The sequence below is a fragment of the Pan troglodytes genome, chromosome 20 (assembly GCF_028858775.2).
Source record: "Pan troglodytes isolate AG18354 chromosome 20, NHGRI_mPanTro3-v2.0_pri, whole genome shotgun sequence".
Classification (NCBI taxonomy): domain Eukaryota; kingdom Metazoa; phylum Chordata; class Mammalia; order Primates; family Hominidae; genus Pan; species Pan troglodytes.
The window spans coordinates 55,735,729-55,757,828 of NC_072418.2; the positions used below are offsets into that span (position 1 = coordinate 55,735,729).

A 22,100-nucleotide genomic window follows, 5' to 3' on the forward strand; every position below is an offset into this window, starting at 1 on the left:
TGAACCCCTAGCTATAAGTGTTTAAAACACTGAAAGAGAGGCAGTGGTACAAATGAGATCTGAGCAAATGTTTTCTTCATGAACACATGGGCTCTGCTGGAACAAGGTTCCAAGTCAATCCTCTTCATCCTTGAACATCTGCAAAGAATATTATGGACCAGAGGAACTTGAGGGGAATGCTTATTTAGCAGCTCACAGCTCACCATTTAATTAGATGACATAAAGAAAGAAGATGGAATAACAGGCTACTTCAACTAAATTTTGATGTTAGCATAAAGAAAAAGTTCCTTGACATCTTTATCAAGTACACATCAAAACAACCTAAAATCATTTATCAGGTACTAGAAAATGTTTCCAATGTATGATACAGACTAGAAAGCATGCAGTCCTCAATGTAAACTAAACACAATAAATTTCAGAGAAAAACCATTTTAAAATGGCTTAAAAATATATCTAATGAAATGTGGGGTCAAAGAAGAACATTTTGAACACATATCGTAGTTGCAAAACAATGATGTTACCTCATAAGATTATACCAAAGCTTTCATGAGAAGCAGTTTTTTATATTACTTTAATTTTATTTTAGAGATGGAGTCTCGCTCTTGCCCAGCCAGAGTGCAGTTGCAGGATCTCAGCTCACTGCAACCTCCGCCTCCCAAATTCAAGCCATTCTTCTGCCTCACCCTCCTGAGTAGCTGGGATTACAGGCACTCGCCACCACACCAAGCTAATTTCTATATTTTAGTCAAAACGAGGATTCGCCATGTTAGCCAGGCTGTTCTCAAATACTTGATCTCAGGTGATCTGCCCACCTTGGCCTCCCAAAGTGCTGGAATTACAGGCATGAGCCACAGCACCTGGTCTTTCTTTTTTAATTAAGAAACACGTTGGTCATGGTGGCTCATGGCTGTAATCCCAGCACCTTGGGAGGCCAATACGGCTGGATCGCCTGAGCCCTGGAATTCAAGACCAGCTTGGGCAACATGGTGAAAGCCCATCTCTACTAGGAACACAAAAATTTGCCCGGTGCGGTGGCACCTGGCTGTGATCCTAGGGACTTTGGAGGCTGAGGTGGGAGGATCCATTGAACCGAGGAGATTGAAGCTTCAGTGAGGGCTGATCCTGTCACTGCTCTCATGCCTGGGCAACAGAATGAGACCCATCTTTAATAGAAATGAAGAAAAAGGAAACACATGCGTCCTGGGTCTGGGGACAGGGGGAGTCTAAGGCCAATTAACACGAACCTGAGGAGGTCCTGACGACGTGTGTCCATGGTGTTGAGGCTGCAGTTTGGTTTCACACATTTTACAGACACACGAGACAGCAATCAGTACATATATACATTGGTCCGGTCCGGACAGGTGGAATAACTGGAACTGGGGACCTTCTGGGTCACAGGTAGATAACAAATAATAACATTCTTTGAGTCTTTGATCAGCCTTTCACTAAATACACAATTTATATGTGAGGGGGGAGGAGGGATAAGTCACTTATGCCTTAGGCTGGCTCAGTGACCCTGCATTTTTACATAAACAATAGGGCAGGGGAAGCAATCAGATAGACATTTGACTCAGGTGTGCAGAGGGATGGGTTCTTTCCCACATCTGTGAAGATAAGCTCTCAGTTTACATCGCCAGGAGGAAATTCAACAGAACTCTTTTAGGGTGGAGATCTTGAGGTGCCCGGTTTGGGAGGGGCATATGTAGCTTTTTAAAAAATCTTTGTAGCTATCTTGCTTAGGAATAAAATGGAAGGCAGGTTTGTCTGACGCAGTTCCCAGACTGACTTTTCTCTTTGGCTTAGTAATTTTTATTTTCCTTTCACAAGCTTGTGACAGCCATAATGCTTTGACACACTGATACTGTTTTATATAGATTTTTCCACAACAGTAAAGTCCAAGGGTCTGTCATGAACTGGGTTAGAGAAGATGAGAAAATTTTCAGAAGACTCCATCTCAAAAAAACAAAACAAACAAAACAGAATTTAAAATACAGAATTAAGTCATTTGACTTTTTTTAAAGTCTCACATATTTATTACTGAACCAAGCCAACAAAGGTGTTCATAACAGATCCAGAGAGAAAAAATACATTCTCAATAAAACATGTCCAACTCTCCAGAGAGTGGTGACATTTTCAGCTTGATATGGTAACGTGACTGAATCTTCAGACAGCATGAATATGTGTGCCATCTCATATGCAATTCCTTATAGATCCAGCTTGGCTCTTCTCCAATGTCTTCTTTGACAGTTGTACCTATAAAACTTATGTGGATAGTCTGCCTGCCACTCTGTGCATCACTTTCTTTTTTCTTTTTTTTTTTTTTTTGAGATGGAGTCTCACTCTGTCGCCCAGGATGGAGTGCAGTAGCATGATCTCTGCTCATGGCAAGCTCCACCTCCTGGGTTCATGCCATTCTCCTGCCTCAGCCTCCTGAGTATCTGGGACTGCAGGCCCCCACAACCACGCCCGGCTAATTTTTTGTATTTTTAGTAGAGATGGGGTTTCACCGTGTTAGCCAGGATGTTCTCGATCTCCTGACCTCGTGATGCTCTTGCCTTGGCCTCCCAAAGTGCTGGGATTACAGGTGTGAGCCACCACACCTGTCCTGTGCATCACTTTCAACATCATCTTGTCCCAACTTAAAATAAGTTTTCCATTTACAAACTGGTGATTTATTTTGGGAATCGTCCCCATAACCTTTTCATAAAGCATCAATGATTTCATTGTCCCTCTACCTAAACTTTACCAGATTCATTTTTTGATACACTATCTGTCTCTGTCACCCATGCTGGAGTACAATGGCATGATCATGGCTCCCTGCAGCCTCGAACTCCTAGGCTCAAGCCATCCTCCCACTGCAGACTCCACAGAAGCTGAACCAGCAGACATGTGCCATGATGCCCAGCTAATTTGTGTATTTTTTGTAGAGAAGGTGGTTTCACCATTCTGCCCAGGCTGGTCTTGAGTACCGGGGCCCACGTGACCCAACTGTCTCAGCCTCTGAAAGTGCTGGGATTACAGGACTGAGCCACAGCATCTGGTCTCATCGCAAATTTGATGTTTCTTCTTGTTTCAGTTTTAGCAGAATTTACATTGCCTTGATTGAGTCTCTTTTCAAACTCATGTCTTACCCATCCGAGTGCCTCAAACCAAACCCTGTTCAGACATGTTATAATGGATTTGTACCAGTTTATCTTGGTGCAAAAAATGTGATATCATGCACAATTTTCTCATAATATGTATTTTTCCATGAACTTCCTGAAGACCCCTTGTACTAGCGAACTGTATTCAAGAGGATATAAAAAGGATTGTTGATATGCAAGTGACACTTATTTCTGGGATGCAAAATGGTTTAACATAGTCAAGCAAATCAATGTGATATACCACTTGAACATAATGAAAGATGAAAACCACATCATCTCAATACATGGAGAAAAAGCATTTCACAAAATTCAACATCCAGTCATCATGGAAATCCTAAACAAAATAGAAAGAGAAGGAAATTTACCTCAACAATACAAAGACCATCCATGAAATGACCACAGCAGAAATAACCAGTCAGGGAAAATGGAATGCTTTTCCTGTAGGATCTCACATGATGCAAGAATGCTCTCACCCCTTCTATTCAATCAATACTGGCTGTCCTAGCTAGAGCAATGAAATAGCAAAAGAAATCAAACTCATCCAAATCAGAAAGACAGAAGTAAAACTCTATTTCTTTGTAGATGACATGATCTTCTGTGTAGAAAATCACAAAGAGTCAACCAAAATGCAACTGGAACTAATAAACATATGCAGTGGATTTGCAGAATAGAATAACAGCACCAAAAATTAGTTGAATTTCCATACATTAACAATAAACAGTTTAAAAAGAAAATTAAAAAAACACTTTCATTTGCTAAAGAACTTAAAGTAAGAAATACTTAGGAATAAATGAAAAAAGTTGAGAAGTTTCTACCTTCAAATCTACAAACATTGATCAAAGTGATTAAAAACATATGCAAATAAGAGATACAAGCCATATTGAATGGAATAATATTGCTAAATGATTATATAACTGAATGTGATGTAGATTCAACACAATACCCAGAGAAATTTCTATAACTTTTTGTTAAAGAAACAAAAAACAGGCCAGGTGTGGTGGCTCACGCCTGTAATCTCAGCACTTTGGCAGGTGGAGGCAGGTGGATTTTAAGGACAGAAGATCGAGACCATCCTAGCTAACACGGTGAAACCCAGTCTCTACTAAAAATACAAAAAATTACCCAGGCATGGTGGCACGCACCTGTAGTCCCAGCTACTCAGGAGACTGAGGCAGGAGAATTGCATGAACCTGGGAGGTGAATGTTGCAGTGAACCGAGATCACATCACTGCACTCCAACGTCGGCGACAGAGCAAGATTCCATCTTAAAAATAAATAAATAAATAAAAGAACATACAGGCTGGGAAAAGTGGCTCCCGTCTGTTGGCCAGGCTGGTCTCAAATTCATGACCTCAAGTGACCTACCTGTCTTGGCCTCTCAAAGTGCTGGGATTACAGGTGTGAGACACCACGCCTGGCCCAATCCTCTTAACATAAACAGTCTAATGTCGATTAATGCTTGAAATCAATGTTAAGTCAACTCAAACTCAGGTCAATGCTGATTTGACTCTAATGTCAATTAATGCTTGATGGTTTGCTATACTCATTGCACTTGAAACAACTGTCTCCAAAAGGAATTTTCTGATGTTCTGCAAGGAGTGACCTCAGACTAAAGACCTTGCCACACTGATGACATTTGTAAGATTTCTGTCCAGTATGGATTCTCTGATGCCTAATAAGGTGCGAAGGTGAATTAAAGGCTTTACCACAATCACCACACTTGTGAGGTTTCTCTCCTGTATGAATCCTCCTATGTCTTTCAAGGTGTGATTTGCGAATGTAAACTTTGTCACATTCTTCACATTCGTAAAGTTTCTCTCCAGTATGAAGTTTTTGATGACATGCGAGGTATGCTTTTGTACTAAAAACCTTGCCACATTCATTACATGTGTAAGGTCTCTCTCCAGTATGAACTCTCTGATGTTCTGCAAGGCGTGAATCACTCCGGAAAGCCTTGTCACAAACCCTACATTTGTATGGTTTCTCTCCAGTATGAATCCTCCTGTGTCTTTCAAGATGTGATTTGCGACTGAAAACTTTGTCGCATTCTTCACATCTGTAAGGTTTCTCTCCAGTGTGAACTCTACGATGTCCTGCAAGAGTTGCTCGTTGCTTAAAAACCTTGCCACACTCATTACACTTATAGGGTTTCTCTGCAGTATGAACTGCCTTATGAATTACGAGGACTGAATTTCGAGCGAAGGTCTTGCCACACTCATTACATTTATAAGGTTTCTCTCCAGTATGCAGTCTATGATGGTACACAAGGTGTGATGTCTGACTAAAGGTCTTGCCACACTCATTACACTTATAAGGTTTCTCTCCAGTATGACTTCTATGATGACATGCAAGGGTTGCTTTTTGATCAAAAACCTTGCCACATTCATTACATGTGTAATGTTTGTCTCCCCTGTGAATTCTAGTATGTTGTGCCAGGTGTGAATCATGCTTAAAAGCCTTGTCACAAACCTTACATTTGTATGGTTTCTCTCCAGTATGAATTCTCCTATGTATTTCAAGATGTGATTTGCAACTGAAAACTTTCTCACATTCTTCACATTTGTAAGGTTTCTCTCCAGTATGAATTCTCCTATGTCTTCGCAAATGCAAATGAAATCTTGATTCAAGCTGACCTTTAATAGGCTTGTTTCCAGCATGCCTTTGATCATATCGGTCTGTACTACTAGTCAACTTTTTTATTTCTGTCATGGGTGCTTCATGGTCATTTGTTTCATCTTCTTGCCACTGAAACACAAAGTCATGAATGTCTTTCTCAATTTCCTGGGAGCAAAATGCTCCAATGTGATAACTTGCTTGTCTTTGCAATGTCCCTGTGTGGATCACTTCTGTATTGCCTTGCCCTGTTGATGACAATGTATTCATCATGCATTTGGAAGAGATATCTACAAAATATAAACACCAATAGGTTTCCAATTAAGTACAGATGGTATAAAACACTGAAATGTATAAATATCACACACACACACAAATACTTATTTTAAACTTCCCAAACATGAGCTTCAAAGTTTAGGAACACAAAATGAGTAAGATTCTTTAATAAATAAAGGCCAATTACATGTACTTCAAATCATTTTTACAGAAGCCTATTTCCAATATCATGACAAAACACTGACAGGGCACAAACATGCATAAGCCTAAAGTAAGGAGTATTTTTCCACTTTAATCCTAAGGGGTATCACACAGTGCAAAAAATATATCACTGTCACATCAAAGAAGAGAAAAATATGTATTCTTCATATATACAGTATATTTAGTATACACAAATAAATGTTAAAAAAACAGACAATGTACTATATTGGTAAATAATCCACAAGAAGCTCTTGTAAGGATAATCAAAATCAATGCAAATTCTGTATTATCAAACAATCATAGCACTGAGAAGATAAGATTACAAAAATTAGCCAGGTGTGGTGGCCCACCCTGTCGTCCCAGCTACTCGGGAGGCTTAGGCACAAGAATTGATTTAAGCCAAGATGCAAAGTTTGCAGTGAGCCCACATCGCACCACTGCACTCCAGCCTGGGTGACAAAGTGAGACTCCATCTCAGAAAACAAAAAAAGACAGGGGGTGGGGGCTCGCACCTGTGATCCCAGTACTTTGGGAGGCTGAGGCAGGCACATCACCTCAGGTTAGGAGTTTGACCAACCTGGCCAACATGGCGAAGCCCTGTCTCTACTAAAAATAGAAAATGTAGCCGGGCATGGTCATGGACAGCTGTGATCCCAGCTAGTTGAAAGGATGAGGCAGGAAAATCACTTGAACTCGGGAGGCAAAGATTGTGGTGAGCTGAGATCACATCATTGCACTCCACCTTGGGCGACAGAGTGAGACTCCGTCTCAGAAAAAAAGAAAATGTTAATACCATATTTTTCTGAATAACTGTTACAAAATTACCTATATCCATGTGGAACAGGCATGTTGTAACTCAAAAAAAAATTTTTTTTTGGTATTTTTATTTTTTTGAGATGGAGTCTCATTCTGTCACCCAGGCTGGAGTGAAATGGCATAATCTTGGTTCACTGCAACCTCCGCCTCCTGGGTTCAAGCGAGTCTCTTGCCTCAGCTTCCCGAGCACCTGGGATTACAGGCGCACACCACTATGCGCAGCTAATTTTTATACTTTTAATAGAGATGGGGTTTCACCATGTTGGCCAGGCTAGTCTCGAACTCCTGTGAACTCCTGTGATCTCGAACTCAGGTGATCCACACTTCTCGGCCTCCCAAAATCCTGGGATTACAGGCATGAGCCACTGTGCCCAGCGGCAGTTTGTGACATTAACGAAGGGAGTGTGTCAGTTATATTGAATACCACATACCAAAAACTCATAAAAGGAAGAAAATAATAAGTCAATTTATACTGCCTGCAGAATTCTAAGCAATTCCCTCTTAAGAAAAAGGCCATAACTAGTAGTTGCCACCCGTACACAACATAAGAACTGAAATACATGTTAAAATCACTACCTTCTGAAGTATGAGGTGAAGAAAATACACAGAATTATAATGAATAAGAATTGACTAATGGCCGGCCACGGTGGCACATACCTGTAATCCCAGCATTTTGGTAGGCTGAGTCGGGTGGATCATGAGGTCAGGAGTTCGAGACCAGCCTGGAACAAATGGTGAAACCCCATCTCTATTAAAAATACAAAAAAAATTAGCTGGGCATGGTGGCAGGTGAGAGTAATCCCAGCTACTTGGGAGTCTGAGGCAGGAATCATTTGAACCTCGGAGGCTGAGGTTGCAGTGAGCCAAGATAGTGCCACTGCACTCTAGCCTGGGCAACAAGACGAGATTCCATCTCAAAAAAATAAAATAAGATAAATAACTACTTCTCAAATAAGCTTTGGTAGATGTGGTATTCTCTAATAGGATGTTCCTGCAGATGCAGACCTTGAGAGAATTTAGTCATGGGTGTTGACTACTCATGAATAGGACTAGTGCATTTATAGAGACATTAAAGAGCTCATTGCCTGTTCCTCTTTCTACCATATTAGGACATGGCAGGAAGATGGCTGGGCTAAACCATGAAGAAGCCTCTCACCAGGAATCAATTTGGCTGGCACCTTGCTCTTGGATTTCCCACTTTCCAAATTCATGAGAAATAAATTTCTGTGTCTTAAGCTTCCCAGTTTAAGCTACTTCCTTTTCCGTTTGTTCTTCAGATCGAGTCATGTTCTTATCACCCAGGCTAGAGTGTACTGGCAGGATTCTCCTACCTCAAGTGAGTCTCCCTCCTCAGCCCAGAGTCTCACTCTGTTGCCCGGGCTGGAGTGCAGTGGCGTGATCTCAGCTCCCTGCAACCTCCACCTCATGGGTTCAAGTGATTCTCCTGCCTCAGCCTCCCAAGTAGCTGGGATTATAGGCGCAAGTCACCATGCACAGCTGGTTTTTGTGGTTTTAGTAGAGATGGGGTTTTACCATATTGGCCAGGCTTGTCTTGAACTCCTGACCTCAAGTGATCAACCTGTCTCAGCCTCCCAAAGTGCTGGGATTTTAGGTGTGAGCCACTGCGCCTGGCCCATTTTTGGCATTTAGTACATTCCAGGTTTCACCGTGTTGGCCAGACTGTTTTCAAACTCCTGACCTCAAGCAATCTACCCACCTTGGTCTTTGAAAGTGCTAGGATTAGAGGCATGAGCCACCGTGGCCGGTCAGTCTAAGCTATTTCTAACAGTGAAATGACAGAGACAGGAACAGGAGCATCTCATCATCAACATCACCGCAGGCTGACAAATCTTATTAAACAAAGGATGTTTAGGGTCTCTACTATAAATCTTGCAATACTTGAAGCCATCTAATAGCACTAACATGTTTTAAAAACCTTGAGACATGTAGGGCGTGGTAATCCCAGCATTTTGGGAGGATGAGGTGGGAGATTCATGAGGTCAGGAGATCAAGACCATCCCAGCTAACAAGGTAAAACCCCGTCTCTGCTAAAAAAAAAAAATACAAAAAAATTAGCCTGGCATGTTGGCACGCGCCTGTAGTCCCAGCTACTTGAGAGGCTGAGGCAGGAGAATCGCTGGAATTTGGGAAGTGGAGGTTGCAGTGACCCAAGATCACACCACTGCACTTCAGCCCGGGTGAGAGACTGAGACTGTGTCTCAAAGAAAAAAATAAATAAATGACAGAAGGCTGAAGAGTAACTCCAACCCACAAACATATAGAAAGTTCTCCAGTAAAGGTAAATAAAAAAAACGGGTAGGCTGGGCATGGTGGTTCATGCCTATAATCCTAGCACTTTGGGAGGGCAAGCTAGGCGGATCACCTGGGGTCAAGAGTTCGAGACCAGCCTGGACAACAAGGAGAAAACCCTGTCTCTACCAAAAATACAAAATTAGGCCAGGCGTGGTGGCTCATGCCTGTAATCCCAGCACTTTGGGAGGCTGAGGTGGGTGGATCACAAGGTCAGGAGATCAAGACCATCCTGGCTAACACAGTGAAACCCCGTCTCTGCTAAAAATACAAAAAATTAGCCAGGCGTGGTGGCCAGCACCTGTAGTCCCAGCTACTCAGGAGGCTGAGGCAGGAGAACTGCTTGAACCTGGGAGGTGGAGGTTGCAGTGAGCTGAGATTGCACCATTGCACTCCAGCCTGGGAAACAAGAGTGAAACTCTGTCTCAAAAAAATAAATAAATAAATAAAACAATAAAAATACAAAATTAGCTGGGTGTGGTGGCGCATGCCTGTAATCCCAGCTACTTGACAGGCTGAGGCAGGAGAATTGGTTGAACCGGGGAGGTGGAGGTTGTGGTGCCAAGATTGCAGCATTGTACTTCAGCCTGGGTGACAAGAGCAAAACTCTGTCTCATAAATACATAAATTAATTAATTAATAAAAGGACAGATACAGAAACTCGCATACGTATACCTTTTCTTCATAACTAAACTTTTTTCATATTATTAAAAATGAAAAGGTATGAAAAAACACTGTACATATATGTTAACAGAAATGCAACATACACAAAAATAACTCTGACAAAAATAAAAAAAGTTCTACTGGAGAAGAAGTAGTTTTTGCAGGTTATGGAATTTTTTTATTTTTATTTTTTGACGTGGAGTCTCACTCTGTCTCCCAGGCTGGAGTGCAATGGTGCGATCTTGGCTCACTGCAACCTCCACCTCCCAGGTTCAAGTGACTCTCCTGCCTGAGCCTCCTGAGTAGCTGGGATTACAGCTGCCCACCACTGTGCCTGGCTAATTTTTGTAAATTTAGTACAGATGAAGTTTCATCATGCTACCCAGGCTGGTTCTGAACTCCTGACCTCAGGCGATCTGCCCACCTCGGCATCCCAGTGCTGGAATAACAGGTGTCAGCCACTGCACCTGGCCAGGTTATCGAAATTTTAAGCTTCATTATTGTGCTATAAGTTTAAGATGTTTAACATACCTGCAACAATAACCTCTCCCCATATATCAATACAACGCACTTCACTTCTGCGTACTGAACGGAATGGACACTAATGTGGTTGTTATATTCACACTGGAATCATGTTTAAACCACTTATGTTTACTAAGAACTAAAAGACAAAACTATTTAAAATAATAACAACGGTTGGGCATGGCGGCTCGCGCCTGTAATCCCAGCATTTTGGGAATCCGAAGCAGGTGAATCACTTGAGATAAGGAGTTTGAGACCAGCCTGACCAACATGGTGAAACCCCATCTCTACTAAAAACACAAAGTGAGCTGGGCATGGTGGTGAGCGCCTGCAGTCCCAGCTTCCAAGAAAGGTGGGGCACAGAAATCCTTTGAGCCGGAAAGGCAGAGGCTGCAGTTAGCCAAGGTCGTTCCACTGCACTGTAGCCTGGATGAAAGAGTGAAACTATCAAAAGAAAAAGAAAGAAAAAGAAAGAAAAGAAGAAAGAAAGAAAAGAAAGAAAGAAGGAAGGAAGGAAGGAAAAGAAAAAAGAAAAGAAAAGAAAACAAAAGAAGTAAATAAGGAAAGAGCAGAGGGATAATTGAGGGCAAAGAAAGATGTCCCTTCAGAGATCTCAGGATTGAAACTTTTCTTTTGCCACAGAATTCTCCCACTTGCAGAGAGTTTCCCCACGCACTATTTGAAGGCGGAGCTTCCACTCTGCCCATCTGAGCTCTTACCTGCGTTTACACCTGTAATATATTCCCACCCATCTGGACTTTTTTGTTATTTTCACTTCACTCTCCACAGTCCAGGGCTCTTTCCCTTGCTCCAACATGGAGATAACAGGTCAGAAAGAGACTCGTGCTTATAAATACAAAGGACCATGATGTGCTGGAGCTTTTCTAGAGTCCCAGCCCTATATTTCTGTAGGAAAGAAGACATTACAGGTGGATCTAGGAAAATATTTCACAAATTCCTCCACTGACTGCCTCATTCTGAATGCTGTTGGAGCACTGTAATATGTAATATGTGGACATCGAGCTCTCTTCCAAGAACTAATGAGTTGAAAGCACAGGAGAAGCAAACAGGGAACTGGTATGTTTAAAGTCTGCCATAAGGTTTTGTTTTTGTTTTTTGAGACAGTCTTGCTCTGTCATCTGGGCTGGAGTGCAGTGGTGTGTTCTCGGCTCACTGCAACCTTGGCCTCCTGGGTTTAAGCAATTCTCTTTCCTCAGCCTTTCTAGGAGCTGGGATTACAGGCGTGCACCAAGACGTCCGGCTAATTTTTATATTTTTAGTAGAGACAGGGTTTCACCATGTTGGCCAGGCTGGTCTCAAACTCCTGACCTGAAGTGATCCACACACCTCAGTCTCCCAAGGTTCTGGGATGACAGGCGTGAGCCACCATGCCCAGCTTGCCATAAGGTTTTATGCCTACTTTAGTTCTGGAACCCACATTGAGGTATCATGAAGAACGCAGAACATCTAAACAAAGGGGACAGTGAAAGTCCAGATGCTACATCATGAAGCTTTTCATTTCAAAATCAATACGGCTTCCATTTTAGTCAAGCAAGGATGCAACTCCCAAGAGAAACAAGAGAAAATACAAAGATCCACAAGGGCACATCCCCACTTCTGGAGGGAAGTTATCCTCACCCAGGGAGACCAGGTTCCTATAATTCTCCAGCATCACGTCTCTGTATAGAGTCCTCTGAGCAGGGTCCAGGCATTTCCACTCCTCCTGAGAGAATTCTATGGCCACGTCCCTGAATGTCAACAGACTCTGAAATGAAAACACATTTTAAGCAAATGGTTATGGGAGGAGTTCTTATCTTTACAGAAAATGAGAAGAGGAGAGGGGAAAGCATGGATTTAAATGCAGTGAATGTTCTGACAAATCCAAGTAAGGGATTCTTCACCACATGATGTCTTCCCAGCCGTGTTTGATTACAGTTTTTGAGGAGGCCATAACATTCTCTCAGTATGAATTTCTTATGCTTGTAAACAATACAAGAAATAAATAAAAAATCAATGCAGAGTTCCTGTTACAGAGATGCTTGAAACTTTTATGGATACACCAAGTGACATTCAGTATCTCGATGCTACACAGCACGAGTGACGTCTTCAAAGATGACAACGTCCACAGTTAAAGATCAGCTGGGCGCAGTGACATATGCCTGTAATCCCAGCTACATGGGAGGCTGAGGCAGGAGAATGGCTTGATCCTGGGAGGCAGAGGTTGCCATGATCCCAGATTGCATCACTGTACTCCAGCCTGGGCAACAGAAACTCCGTCTCAAAAAAGAAAAAAAAAAAAAAAATCAGCCGGGCGTGGTGGCAGGCACCTGTGGTCCCAACTACTTGGAAGGCTGAGGTGGGAGGATGGCTCGACCCTGAGGGTGGAGGTTGCAGTGAGCTACGATCACACCAGGGCGCTCCAGCCTGGGCAACAAAGCGAGACCCCGTCTCAAAATAAAATAAAATACATGAAAGTAAAATTACACAAAGCACAAAAATCCATTTTGTAAATGTTCACAAAATAATAAAACCTACACAGACTGAAAAAAAAACTAGATGTTAATACAAAGGGTTGTCATTTGTCCCAGATTTTCAAAATATAAAAGATTTTCAAAATATATACGTGTGTGTACATATGTATGTATGTATAAATGTGTGTGTATGTGTGCAGGGATGTGTATGCATATACATATATAGGTTTTACAAATATAAAAAGTAGCAAGTTTTGCCGGGCGCAGTGGCTCACGTCTGTAATCCCAACACTTTGGGAGGCTGAGGCGGGTGGATCATGAGGTCAGCAGTTTGAGACCAGCCTGGCCAACATGGTGAAACCACATCTTTACTAAAAATACAAAAATTAGCTGGGCGTGGTGGCACACACATGGAGTCCCAGCTACTGGGGAAGCTGAGGCAGGAGAATTACTTGAACCTGGGAGGCGGAGGTTGCAGTGAGCCGAGAAATCACCATTGCACTCCAGCCTGGTGACAGAGTGAGACTCCGTCTCAAAAAAAAAAGAAAAAAAAAAGTAGCAAGTTTTGTTTAACTGAAGAGGAATCTCATCTTGCTGGAAAAGGATAATTTGGCAGCTGCTGGTGGGTGGAATCTCATCAGATCTAGGCAAACAGGAAATGCCCCATCCTAGATGAATCAATTACCCTTTTAACTGCCTGGCCTGGAGGACAGAGAATGACTTGAACTCGGGAGGCAGAGGGTGCAGTAAGCCAAGATCATGCCACTGTACTCCAGCCTGGGTGACAGAGCAAGACTCCGTTTCAGAAAAAAAAATAATAATCGTAATAGGTGGAATAAGAATATGGCTTTATCCTCTAGGATAAAAAAGAAGTACCGCTGCCATATTTGAGAAAAATTGTAACCAGTTTTACCACAAACACCTATTTCACAAGACTCTTCACAGGAACACCACAGTCTCCATGAGCTTAATGTGCTAAGAATGGTTTAACGAATCTCCTGCTATTATTTAGGTTGATTTCCTATTCTTAAAATAATGATAGGATCATTCTTGTATCATTCATATCTATGTATGAAGTTTCCATTCTAATTAGTAAGATTTTTTGAGTCGGAAACACAGTAACTCACTCAATTACCTAAAAATGTACTATAATGTCAGGCAGAAAAGATTTCCTATTATTGGTCTCCTTTTCTAGAATTTACCAGGTACTTTGTGCACATTAATATGTGACTTCCATTGGCAGCTGCTCTAATCCTGGTCCACGGAGAGCTGACAGAGCATCCAGATGTGGCCCCTGAACAATCCCTGCTGCCCAACAGCATTGACACCATGGGACCCTCACCCCATCTCCATCCATGTCTGGGTGTGAGCCCTTCCCAGGACCTGCCCAGTGCAGCCTCTTCCCAAATTCATGTCACTTGGTCACAGGAGATAAAATCTAAGTGAGATAAGAGGGACTGAGGGAAGGCATGGGTGATTGTGAGCAAACCTGTCAGGCAGGATGCTTCAGACTAAGAGAAGATTCCCAACTCCAGGCGCCAGCGTTTCTGAAAGGAAGGAGACAGAACAATCCACCGAGAATATCATCTCACCTGAGGAAGAGCCATCCCTGACTCCTTTGCTCTCCTCTTCCTCTTCCGGGTTTCTTCCTCACGTACCCAGAGTCTTTAGAAGTCAATCCTAAATGTTAGAAATATGTTGTTTATCACTCAGAATCAACACACCCCCTCCCCATAACACAATGACACATACAAAGGAGACCTCACCCTGGGAAATATGGTCCCCTCTGCTGCCCACTGCCCCAGGGACAATAAACTCCTACAGGAAAACTCCCACTCCCCTACTGGAGGAGTCCACACACACGCTGCAGCAGTGGGGAGCTGGGCTGGGGTGAGCTCCCCTTCAGGGCACAGACTCAGACCTGACCAAACCCCACACAGAGGCTGGGTGCGGTGGCTCACGCCCGTCACCCCAGCACTCTAGGAGGCCGAGGTGGGTAGATCGCTTGAACTCAGGAGTTTGTGACTAGCCTAGGCAACATGGTGAAACCCCATCTCTACAAAAATACAAAAAGTTAGGAAGGTATGGTGGTGCACTTCTGTGTGTCTGTGGTCCCAGCTACTTAGGGAGCTGAGGTGAGAGGATCACTTGTGCTCAGGAGTTCGAGACCAGCCTGGCCAACATGGTGAAACCCTGTCCCTACTAAAAATACAAAAATTGGGCCAGGCGCGGTGGCTCATGCCTGTAATACTAGCACTCTGGAAGGCCGAGGTGGGTGGATTACTTGAGGTCAGGAGTTCTAGACCAGCCTGGCCAACATGGTGAAACCCTGTCTCTTACTAAAAATACAAAAAGTAGCTGGGCTTGGTGGGCATCTGTAATCCTAGCTACTCGGGAAGCTGAGGTTGGAGGATCACTTGAACCTGGGAAGTGGAGGTTGCAATGGGCCGAGATCGTGCAACTACACTCCAGCCTGGGTGACAGAGTAAGACTTAAAAATAAAACAAAATAAAATAAAATAAAATAAAACAAAACTACAAATACAAAAATTAGCCAGGTATGGTGGCGGGTGGCACGCACCTGTATCTCAGCTACTTGGGAGGCTGAGGCACAAGAATCACTTGAACCCAGGAGACAGAGGTTGCAGTGAGCCAAGATCATGAGACTGCACTCACAGCCTGAAGGACAGAGTGAGACTCTGTTTGAGGAAGAAAAAAAAAAAAGCATTTCTGATGTGATAGAGATAATAAAACCTGAGTAACATGATAGAGATTGATGGGCAGAGGGAATTTCAGATGGGGGTGGGAGGGCATGGGAGACAGCTCTGAGCCTAGACCTGAAGGAGCAGAAAGGGAGATGGCTGTGATCATTTAGGGACATAGGGTAAGAGCAGGGAAAATGACCTGAGACAGGAAGGGTTTTGATGTTTGGGGAAAGAGATAAGCAAATGTGACTAGGGCAGAGGGAGTCATTAGATTAGGGCAAGCTCCCAGGAGGCTGGACACTGGCAGGGGCCCTGGACACAGGGCTGTGGAGCCACAGTGAGGAGTTGGGCTTTTGTCTTGGGGAACACGGGAAGCCAGTGGAGGGTTCCCTGGCAGGCACTGACATGACCTGCTTTAGATTTAGCTGTGATATCCTCAGACTGGGGACATATTCACCGAGTTACCCTGAGAAGGTCTGAGATGAGTGAGAAGGTGTGTCTGAATTCTTACAGGGGGGCCCAGAAGGGCTAATGGAAAGGGTTGGTCTTATCACCTCTCTTTGAAAATTAGAGAAGCATCTTTCACATACCTGGGCTAAAGAAACTTCTTTTGCAACGTTCTGATGTTATTGACTTTCAACATTTAATTCTTCTTACAAGAAAATTACAGTAACATTTATAAAATGCAGAAGCGTAAACACACAGCTACTGACCTTGAAAACACAGAGGCCAGGCGGGGTGGCTCAGGCCTGTAATCACAGCAGTTTGGGAGGCCAAGGTGGGCAGATCACCTGAGGTCAGGAGTTCAAGACCAGCCTGAGCAACATGGAGAAACCCCCGTCTCTACTAAAAATACAAAAATTGTCTAGGCATGGTGGCTCATGGTTGTAATCCCAGCTACTCAGGAAGGTTGAGGCAGGAGAATCACTTGAACCCAGTAGGCGGAGGTTGCGGTGAGCTGAGATTGCACCATTGCACTCCAGCCTGGGCAACAAGAGTGAAACTGTGTCTCAAAAAAACAAACGAACAAACAAAAAAAAGAAAATAGGGAAAGAGGGTCAGCTGTAGAACTACAATATAAGCAAATGTTTTCAATCAAGAAAACATGGGTGGCCAGATACAGTGGCTCATGCCTGTAATCCCAGCACTTTGGGAGGTCGAGGCAGGTGGATCACCTGAGGTCAGCAGTTCGAGACCAACCTGGCCAACACGGTGAAACCCCGTCTCCACTAAAAATACAAAAATTAGCCAGGCTCCATCTCCACAACTCATTTAACCTCTTGCTGCTCCTTCTCCCCAATCTTTAGATCATCCTCAATCTCTATAGATTTCCACCTCTTCTCCCATCTCTGCGCATCCTCTGCTCTCCCTGTTAAATTCTCTCTTCCTTGTTATACCTCCCTGGCCCCACTCTCTGGCACCCCAGATCCCCAGGTGTCCTCCCTGCTGTGCTTCTCCCTCTGTTCTCCTTGCCACCAGCACCACTCTGCTCTGTCTGCCCTGGCTCCAAATCCCTCCTCCTCTCCCTCACTCTGGTGAGCCTCCCTCTTTGCTGCCCCTCTCCCTACCTTGCTGTCCTTCATCTCTCTGTACATCCAGCTTTTCTCTACATTTCTCCAGTTGCTTTTCTCCTCCTGCTTTCTTATCTTTTTTTTTTTTTTTTCACTTTTGCTGTCTCTTGGCAAATCCCTCACCCATTTTCTACGTTGCCATCTGTTATGGGCCTTTCTCATTCTTCTTTTCTCTGTCTCAGGTTTTTTACTGCTCTCTCTCTGTCTCCTGATCCCTTTGGCCCACATAATCACAGGAGGGTTTGTACACCTGCATGTCAGAGGAGCCCATTTTCCAGGGGCTGGCGCTGGGCAGGGAAGAACACCGTGTGTCACCGTACAGGCCCCAGGCACCTCCCCAATGCAGGCCTGGGCAACAGAGCAAGACTTTCTCAAAAAACATAAATAATAAAATAATTATATATATATATATATATACTGCAAATGCTGTGTTTTCTACGTAAATCATGGGCTTGGCCACACGCGTTACCTCATGCCTGTAATCCCAGCACTTTGGGAGGGTGAGGCGGGTGGATCATGAGATCAAGAGGTTGAGACAATTTTGGCCAACATGGTGAAACCCCCTCTCTACTACAAGTACAAAATTAGCTGGGCTTCTTGGCACGCCCCTGTTGTCCCAGCTACTTGGGAGGCTGAGGCAAAACAATCACTTGAACTCGGGAGTCAGGAGTTGCAGTGAGCTGAGATGGCACCAGTGCACTCCAGCCTGTCGACAAAGTGAGACTCTGTCTCAAAAAAAAATCATGGGCTTATCCATTAATGCACTTCTGCACATACTTCAAATTACATCCACACACACTTAACTTGCGTTCAGAAGGTATAAGCAAGAACCTGGAGAGGACACAACCAAAGCTACGCATGAGGCTGAAGTGGGAGGATTGCTTGAGCCTGGAGAGCAGAGGTTGAAGTGAACCAAGATCGCACAACTGCCCTCCAGCCTGGGGGACACAGCGAAACCCCATCACCTCCACCCCCAAAAAGTTGGAAGCTCATTGAATTAAGACACAACTTCAAGAAATCATAAAAGCAATGCATGAAGAACATAAGAAGGACAACCAACATACAGAAATTATGACGAACTACACAGAAACTCTCGGGATAAAAATACAGTAACTAAATGGAAAAACTCAATACATGGGTTCAAAATCAGAATTCATTATGTAAATTAAAAACTAGTGAAGAGGGGTCAGGCAAGGTGGCTCACACCTGTAATCCCAGGACTCTGGGAGGCCGAGGTGGGTGGATCACTTGAGGTCAAGAGTTCAGAGAACAGTCTGGACAATATGGTGAAACCTTGTCTCTACTGAAAATACAAAGATTAGCTGGGTGTGGTGGCTGGCTCCTGTAGTCCCAGGTACTCTGGAGGCTGAGTCAAGAGAAGCACTTGAACATGGAAGGCAGAGGTTGCAGTGAGCCGGATTGCCCCACTGTACTCCAGCCTGGGTGACAGAGCAAGACTGTCTCAAAAAAAAAAAAAAAAAAAAAAAAAAAAACAAAGAAAGAAAATTCCAGGACTATCTTTTATACACCTGAGCAAAAGGAATGTCTCTCTCTATGTCTAAGGTTCTGATGGCATGAATCCTAAACATGTAATTATTTTCCCAGAAATATGACAGTAATACGTTCAAAATAAACACAAGTGTGAACACATAGCTATAGGTGTTTAAAACACTGAAAGAGGCCAGGCGCGGTGGCTCATGCCTGTAATCCTAGCACTTTGGGAGGCCGAGGCAGGTGGATCACGAGCTCAGAAGATTGAGACCATCCTGGTCCACATGGTGAAACCTGGTTTCTACTAAAAATACAAAAATTAGCCTGGCATGGTGGTGTGTGCCTGTAATCCCAGCTACTCGGGAGGCTGAGACAGGAAAATCATTGGAACCCGGGAGGCAGAGGTTGCAGTGAGCCAAGATCACACCACTGCACTCCAGCCTGGGTGACAGAGTGAGACTCCTTCTCAAACAAAACAAAACAAAACAAAAACCAAAACAACAACAACAAAAACACTGAAAGAGAGGCAATGGTAGTCATAAGCTGTAAGCAAATGTTTTCTTCATGAACACATGGGCTCTGCTGGAACAAGGTTCCAAAACAATCCAGCCCATCGTTCAACATCTGCAAGGAATATTATGAACCAGAGGAACTTGAGGGAGATATTTACTTAGAAGCTCACAGCTCACCATTTTATCAGATGACATAAGTAAAGAAAATAGAATAGGCTACTTGAACCAAATTTTGATGTTAGCATAAAGAAGAAAGGTCCTGGGGCCGGGCGTGGTGGCTCACACCTTAAACCCCAGCACTTTGGGAGGCCGAGGTGGGTGGATCACCTGAGGTTGGGAGTTTGAGACCAGCCTGACAAACATGGAGAAACCCCATCTCCACTAGAAATACAAAATTAGCTTGGCGTAGTGGCACATGCCTGTAATCCCAGCTACTCGGGAGGCTGAGGTAGGAGAATCACTTGAATCCGGGAGGTAGAGGGTGTGGTGAGCCAAGATCACGCCATTGCACTCCAGCCTGGGCAATAAGAGCAAAACTCCATCTCAAAACAAACAAACAAACAAACAAACAAAATAGGTCCTTGATATCTTTATAAAGTACACATTGAAACAACCTAAAATTGGCCAGGCACGGTGGCTCACACCTGTAATCCCAGCACTTTCTGAGGCTGAGGTGGGCGGATCACCTGAGGTCAGGAGTTCAAGACCAGCCTGGCCAACATGGTGAAACCCCGTCTCCACTAGAAATACAAAAATTAGCCAGGCGTGGTGGCAGGCGCCTGTAATCCCAGCTACTTGGGGGCTGAGGCAGGAGAAGAGCTTGAACTCAAAAGACGGAGGTTGCAGTGAGCCGAGATCGTGCCATCACACTCCAGCCTGGGGGTAGAAGGGAGACTTCGTCTCAAAAAAAAGTAAGAAAGAAAAAAAGAAACAACCTAAAATCATTTATCAGGTACTAGTAAATGCTTCCAATATATGATACAGACTAGAAAGCATGCAGTCCTCTATGTAAACTGAACACAACAAATTTCATAGAGAAACTATTTTAAAATGGTTAAAAATATATACATCTAAAAATGTATACATCTAATAAAATGTAGGGTCAAAGAAGAAAATTTTGAACTCATATCATAGTTGGAAAACAATGATGTGAGCTCATAAGATTCTACCAAAGCTTATTTGAAAAGTAGTTATTTTACTTTTTTCAGACGGAGTCTCGCTCTGTCACCCCAGGCTGGAGTGCAGTGGCGTGATCTCAGCTCACTGCAACCTCCCCCTCCCTGTCCAAGGGATTCTCCTGCCTCAGCCTCCTGAGTAGCTGGGATTACAGGCGCCCGACATCACACCTGGCTAATTTCTGTATTTTATTCGACACGAGATTTCGCCATGTTGACTAGGCTGGTCTCGAACTCCTGACCTCAGGTGATCTGCCCGCCTTGGCCTCCCAAAGTGCTGGGATTACAGGCATGAACCATTGCACATGGCCTTTTTAATTTTTATTTATTTATTTTTTAATTAAGAAACAAGGCGGGCATGGTGGCTCATGCCTGTAATTCCAGCACTTTGGGAGGGCAATACAGCTGGATCGCTTGAGCCCTGGAGCTGGAGACCAGCCTGAGCAACAAGGCAAAAGCCCGTCTCTACCAAGTACACACAAATTAGCGCGGTGTGGTGGCGCGCGGCTGTGGTCCCAGTTACTCTGGAGGCTGAGGTGACAGGATCGCTTGAGCATAGGATGTTGACGATGCAGTGAGCTGTGATCCAGTCACCGCTCTCCCGCCTGGGCAACAGAGTGAGACCCCATCTCCAATAAAAAAGAATAAAAAGGAAATACCTAGGTCCTGGGTCTGGGGGCAGCGAATCTAAGGCCAATTAAGGCGAACTTTCTAAAACTAGACAAAAAGGAAAAACCCCATCTCCCCATCCGGAGTAACAAAGGATCAAAGGCCGCTCTCCCTACCGCCCTCCCCCTTCCACCACGTCTCAGAAAGGGAAAGAGCCCAGGAGTGGCCACGGCCAAGCACCGGCCACACCTTCATCTGCATAGGGGCCTCGGGCCAATTCACCTAAGCATTTCGTTGGCCAAGGGCCAACTCCTTCATCCAGATAAGGGGTAGCCCATAGGGACCTCAAAATAAATACTTTAACCCCCCAAAACTTTCTAAACGGGGCCCTGGAGACGCTGGCTCGGGCCCACTCCCCTCTGTGGAGTGCTTTCTTGATTGCATATATTCGTTTTCCAGGAGTTGGAACTAGGTAGCAACAGGGCCCCGCACAAGCAGGGAGGTGGGGAGCGACGGCGCCTTCGGACAGGGGTGGCGTCTGCAGGATCTTAGGACCAGGCAGAGGACGCGGCCTCCCGGGAACTGGGGTTGAGGCGCGGCGCTCCTGAAGCCGACGACAGCGACGGTGGGAGGCGCCCAGGGCTGGAATCCAGCTCGCGGGTGAGGACTTGAAACAGCGCGAGGCGGGAGGACAGGTCAGGAAGGGTTTTGAGAAGGAAAATTCCGCGATAGGAGGTGTCTGCACGACCCCACTGCAGAAAGACCGAGGACGGGACCTGCCTCAGGGCCACTTTAAACTCGAAGGGACTCACGGACTCTCACCCGGACGTCTCAATTTGCTCTGGGTTGAGAAAGAGGGGCCGCAATTTCCAGGTCTGTGGGGACTCAACGTCCCCGGTATAGCAGCACCACAGGACTGGGAAGCACACATAAAACAGAGCGAAACTCACGCGCTGCGGTGTGACCTTCAGTCCCTGCCATCCGCTTCCGGGTCTATGCCAATCAGCGCAGGACAGAGGCCAG

The 22,100-nt window shown here is 44.4% G+C and overlaps 2 protein-coding genes and 1 long non-coding RNA gene across 9 annotated transcripts in view; 1 reads left to right on the forward strand and 2 right to left on the reverse strand.

Annotated features, from left to right (window-relative positions):
- LOC134809125 (uncharacterized) overlaps positions 1-8,285 on the forward strand; it is a 26,192-nt gene extending 17,907 nt beyond the window's left edge. Inside the window, exon 3 of the long non-coding RNA XR_010153955.1 lies at positions 8,159-8,285. This is a non-coding gene — a long non-coding RNA (uncharacterized LOC134809125). The remainder of the gene's footprint in view (positions 1-8,158) is intronic.
- The window catches only part of ZNF468 (zinc finger protein 468), a 52,649-nt gene extending 36,970 nt beyond the window's left edge, over positions 1-15,679 (reverse strand). For both annotated transcript variants that reach the window (XM_054672741.2, XM_054672742.2), the window contains exon 1: positions 15,596-15,679. The gene's annotated coding sequence lies outside the window, so the exon portion shown is untranslated. The remainder of the gene's footprint in view (positions 1-15,595) is intronic.
- On the reverse strand, positions 2,005-22,074 carry ZNF320 (zinc finger protein 320). 6 transcript variants are annotated; one of them, XR_010153953.1, is made up of 6 exons: positions 15,596-15,695; positions 14,608-14,695; positions 12,183-12,309; positions 4,509-6,046; positions 4,286-4,407; positions 3,559-3,648 (listed from the first exon to the last, which is right to left on the reverse strand). XR_010153953.1 is itself a non-coding variant. In XM_054672743.2 (4 exons), the coding sequence occupies exons 2-4, from the start codon at positions 14,620-14,622 to the stop codon at positions 4,659-4,661; spliced, it is 1,530 nt and encodes a 509-aa protein (XP_054528718.1). In that variant the 5' UTR covers positions 14,623-14,695; positions 15,596-15,695; the 3' UTR covers positions 2,005-4,658. The 6 variants fall into 6 exon arrangements, 3 of the variants coding, with proteins under 3 accessions (XP_054528718.1, XP_063658313.1, XP_054528719.1); XR_008540846.2 differs by having other exon boundaries at positions 3,559-4,407; XR_008540847.2 differs by having other exon boundaries at positions 4,286-6,046.
- Positions 22,075-22,100: the final 26 nt, after the last annotated feature.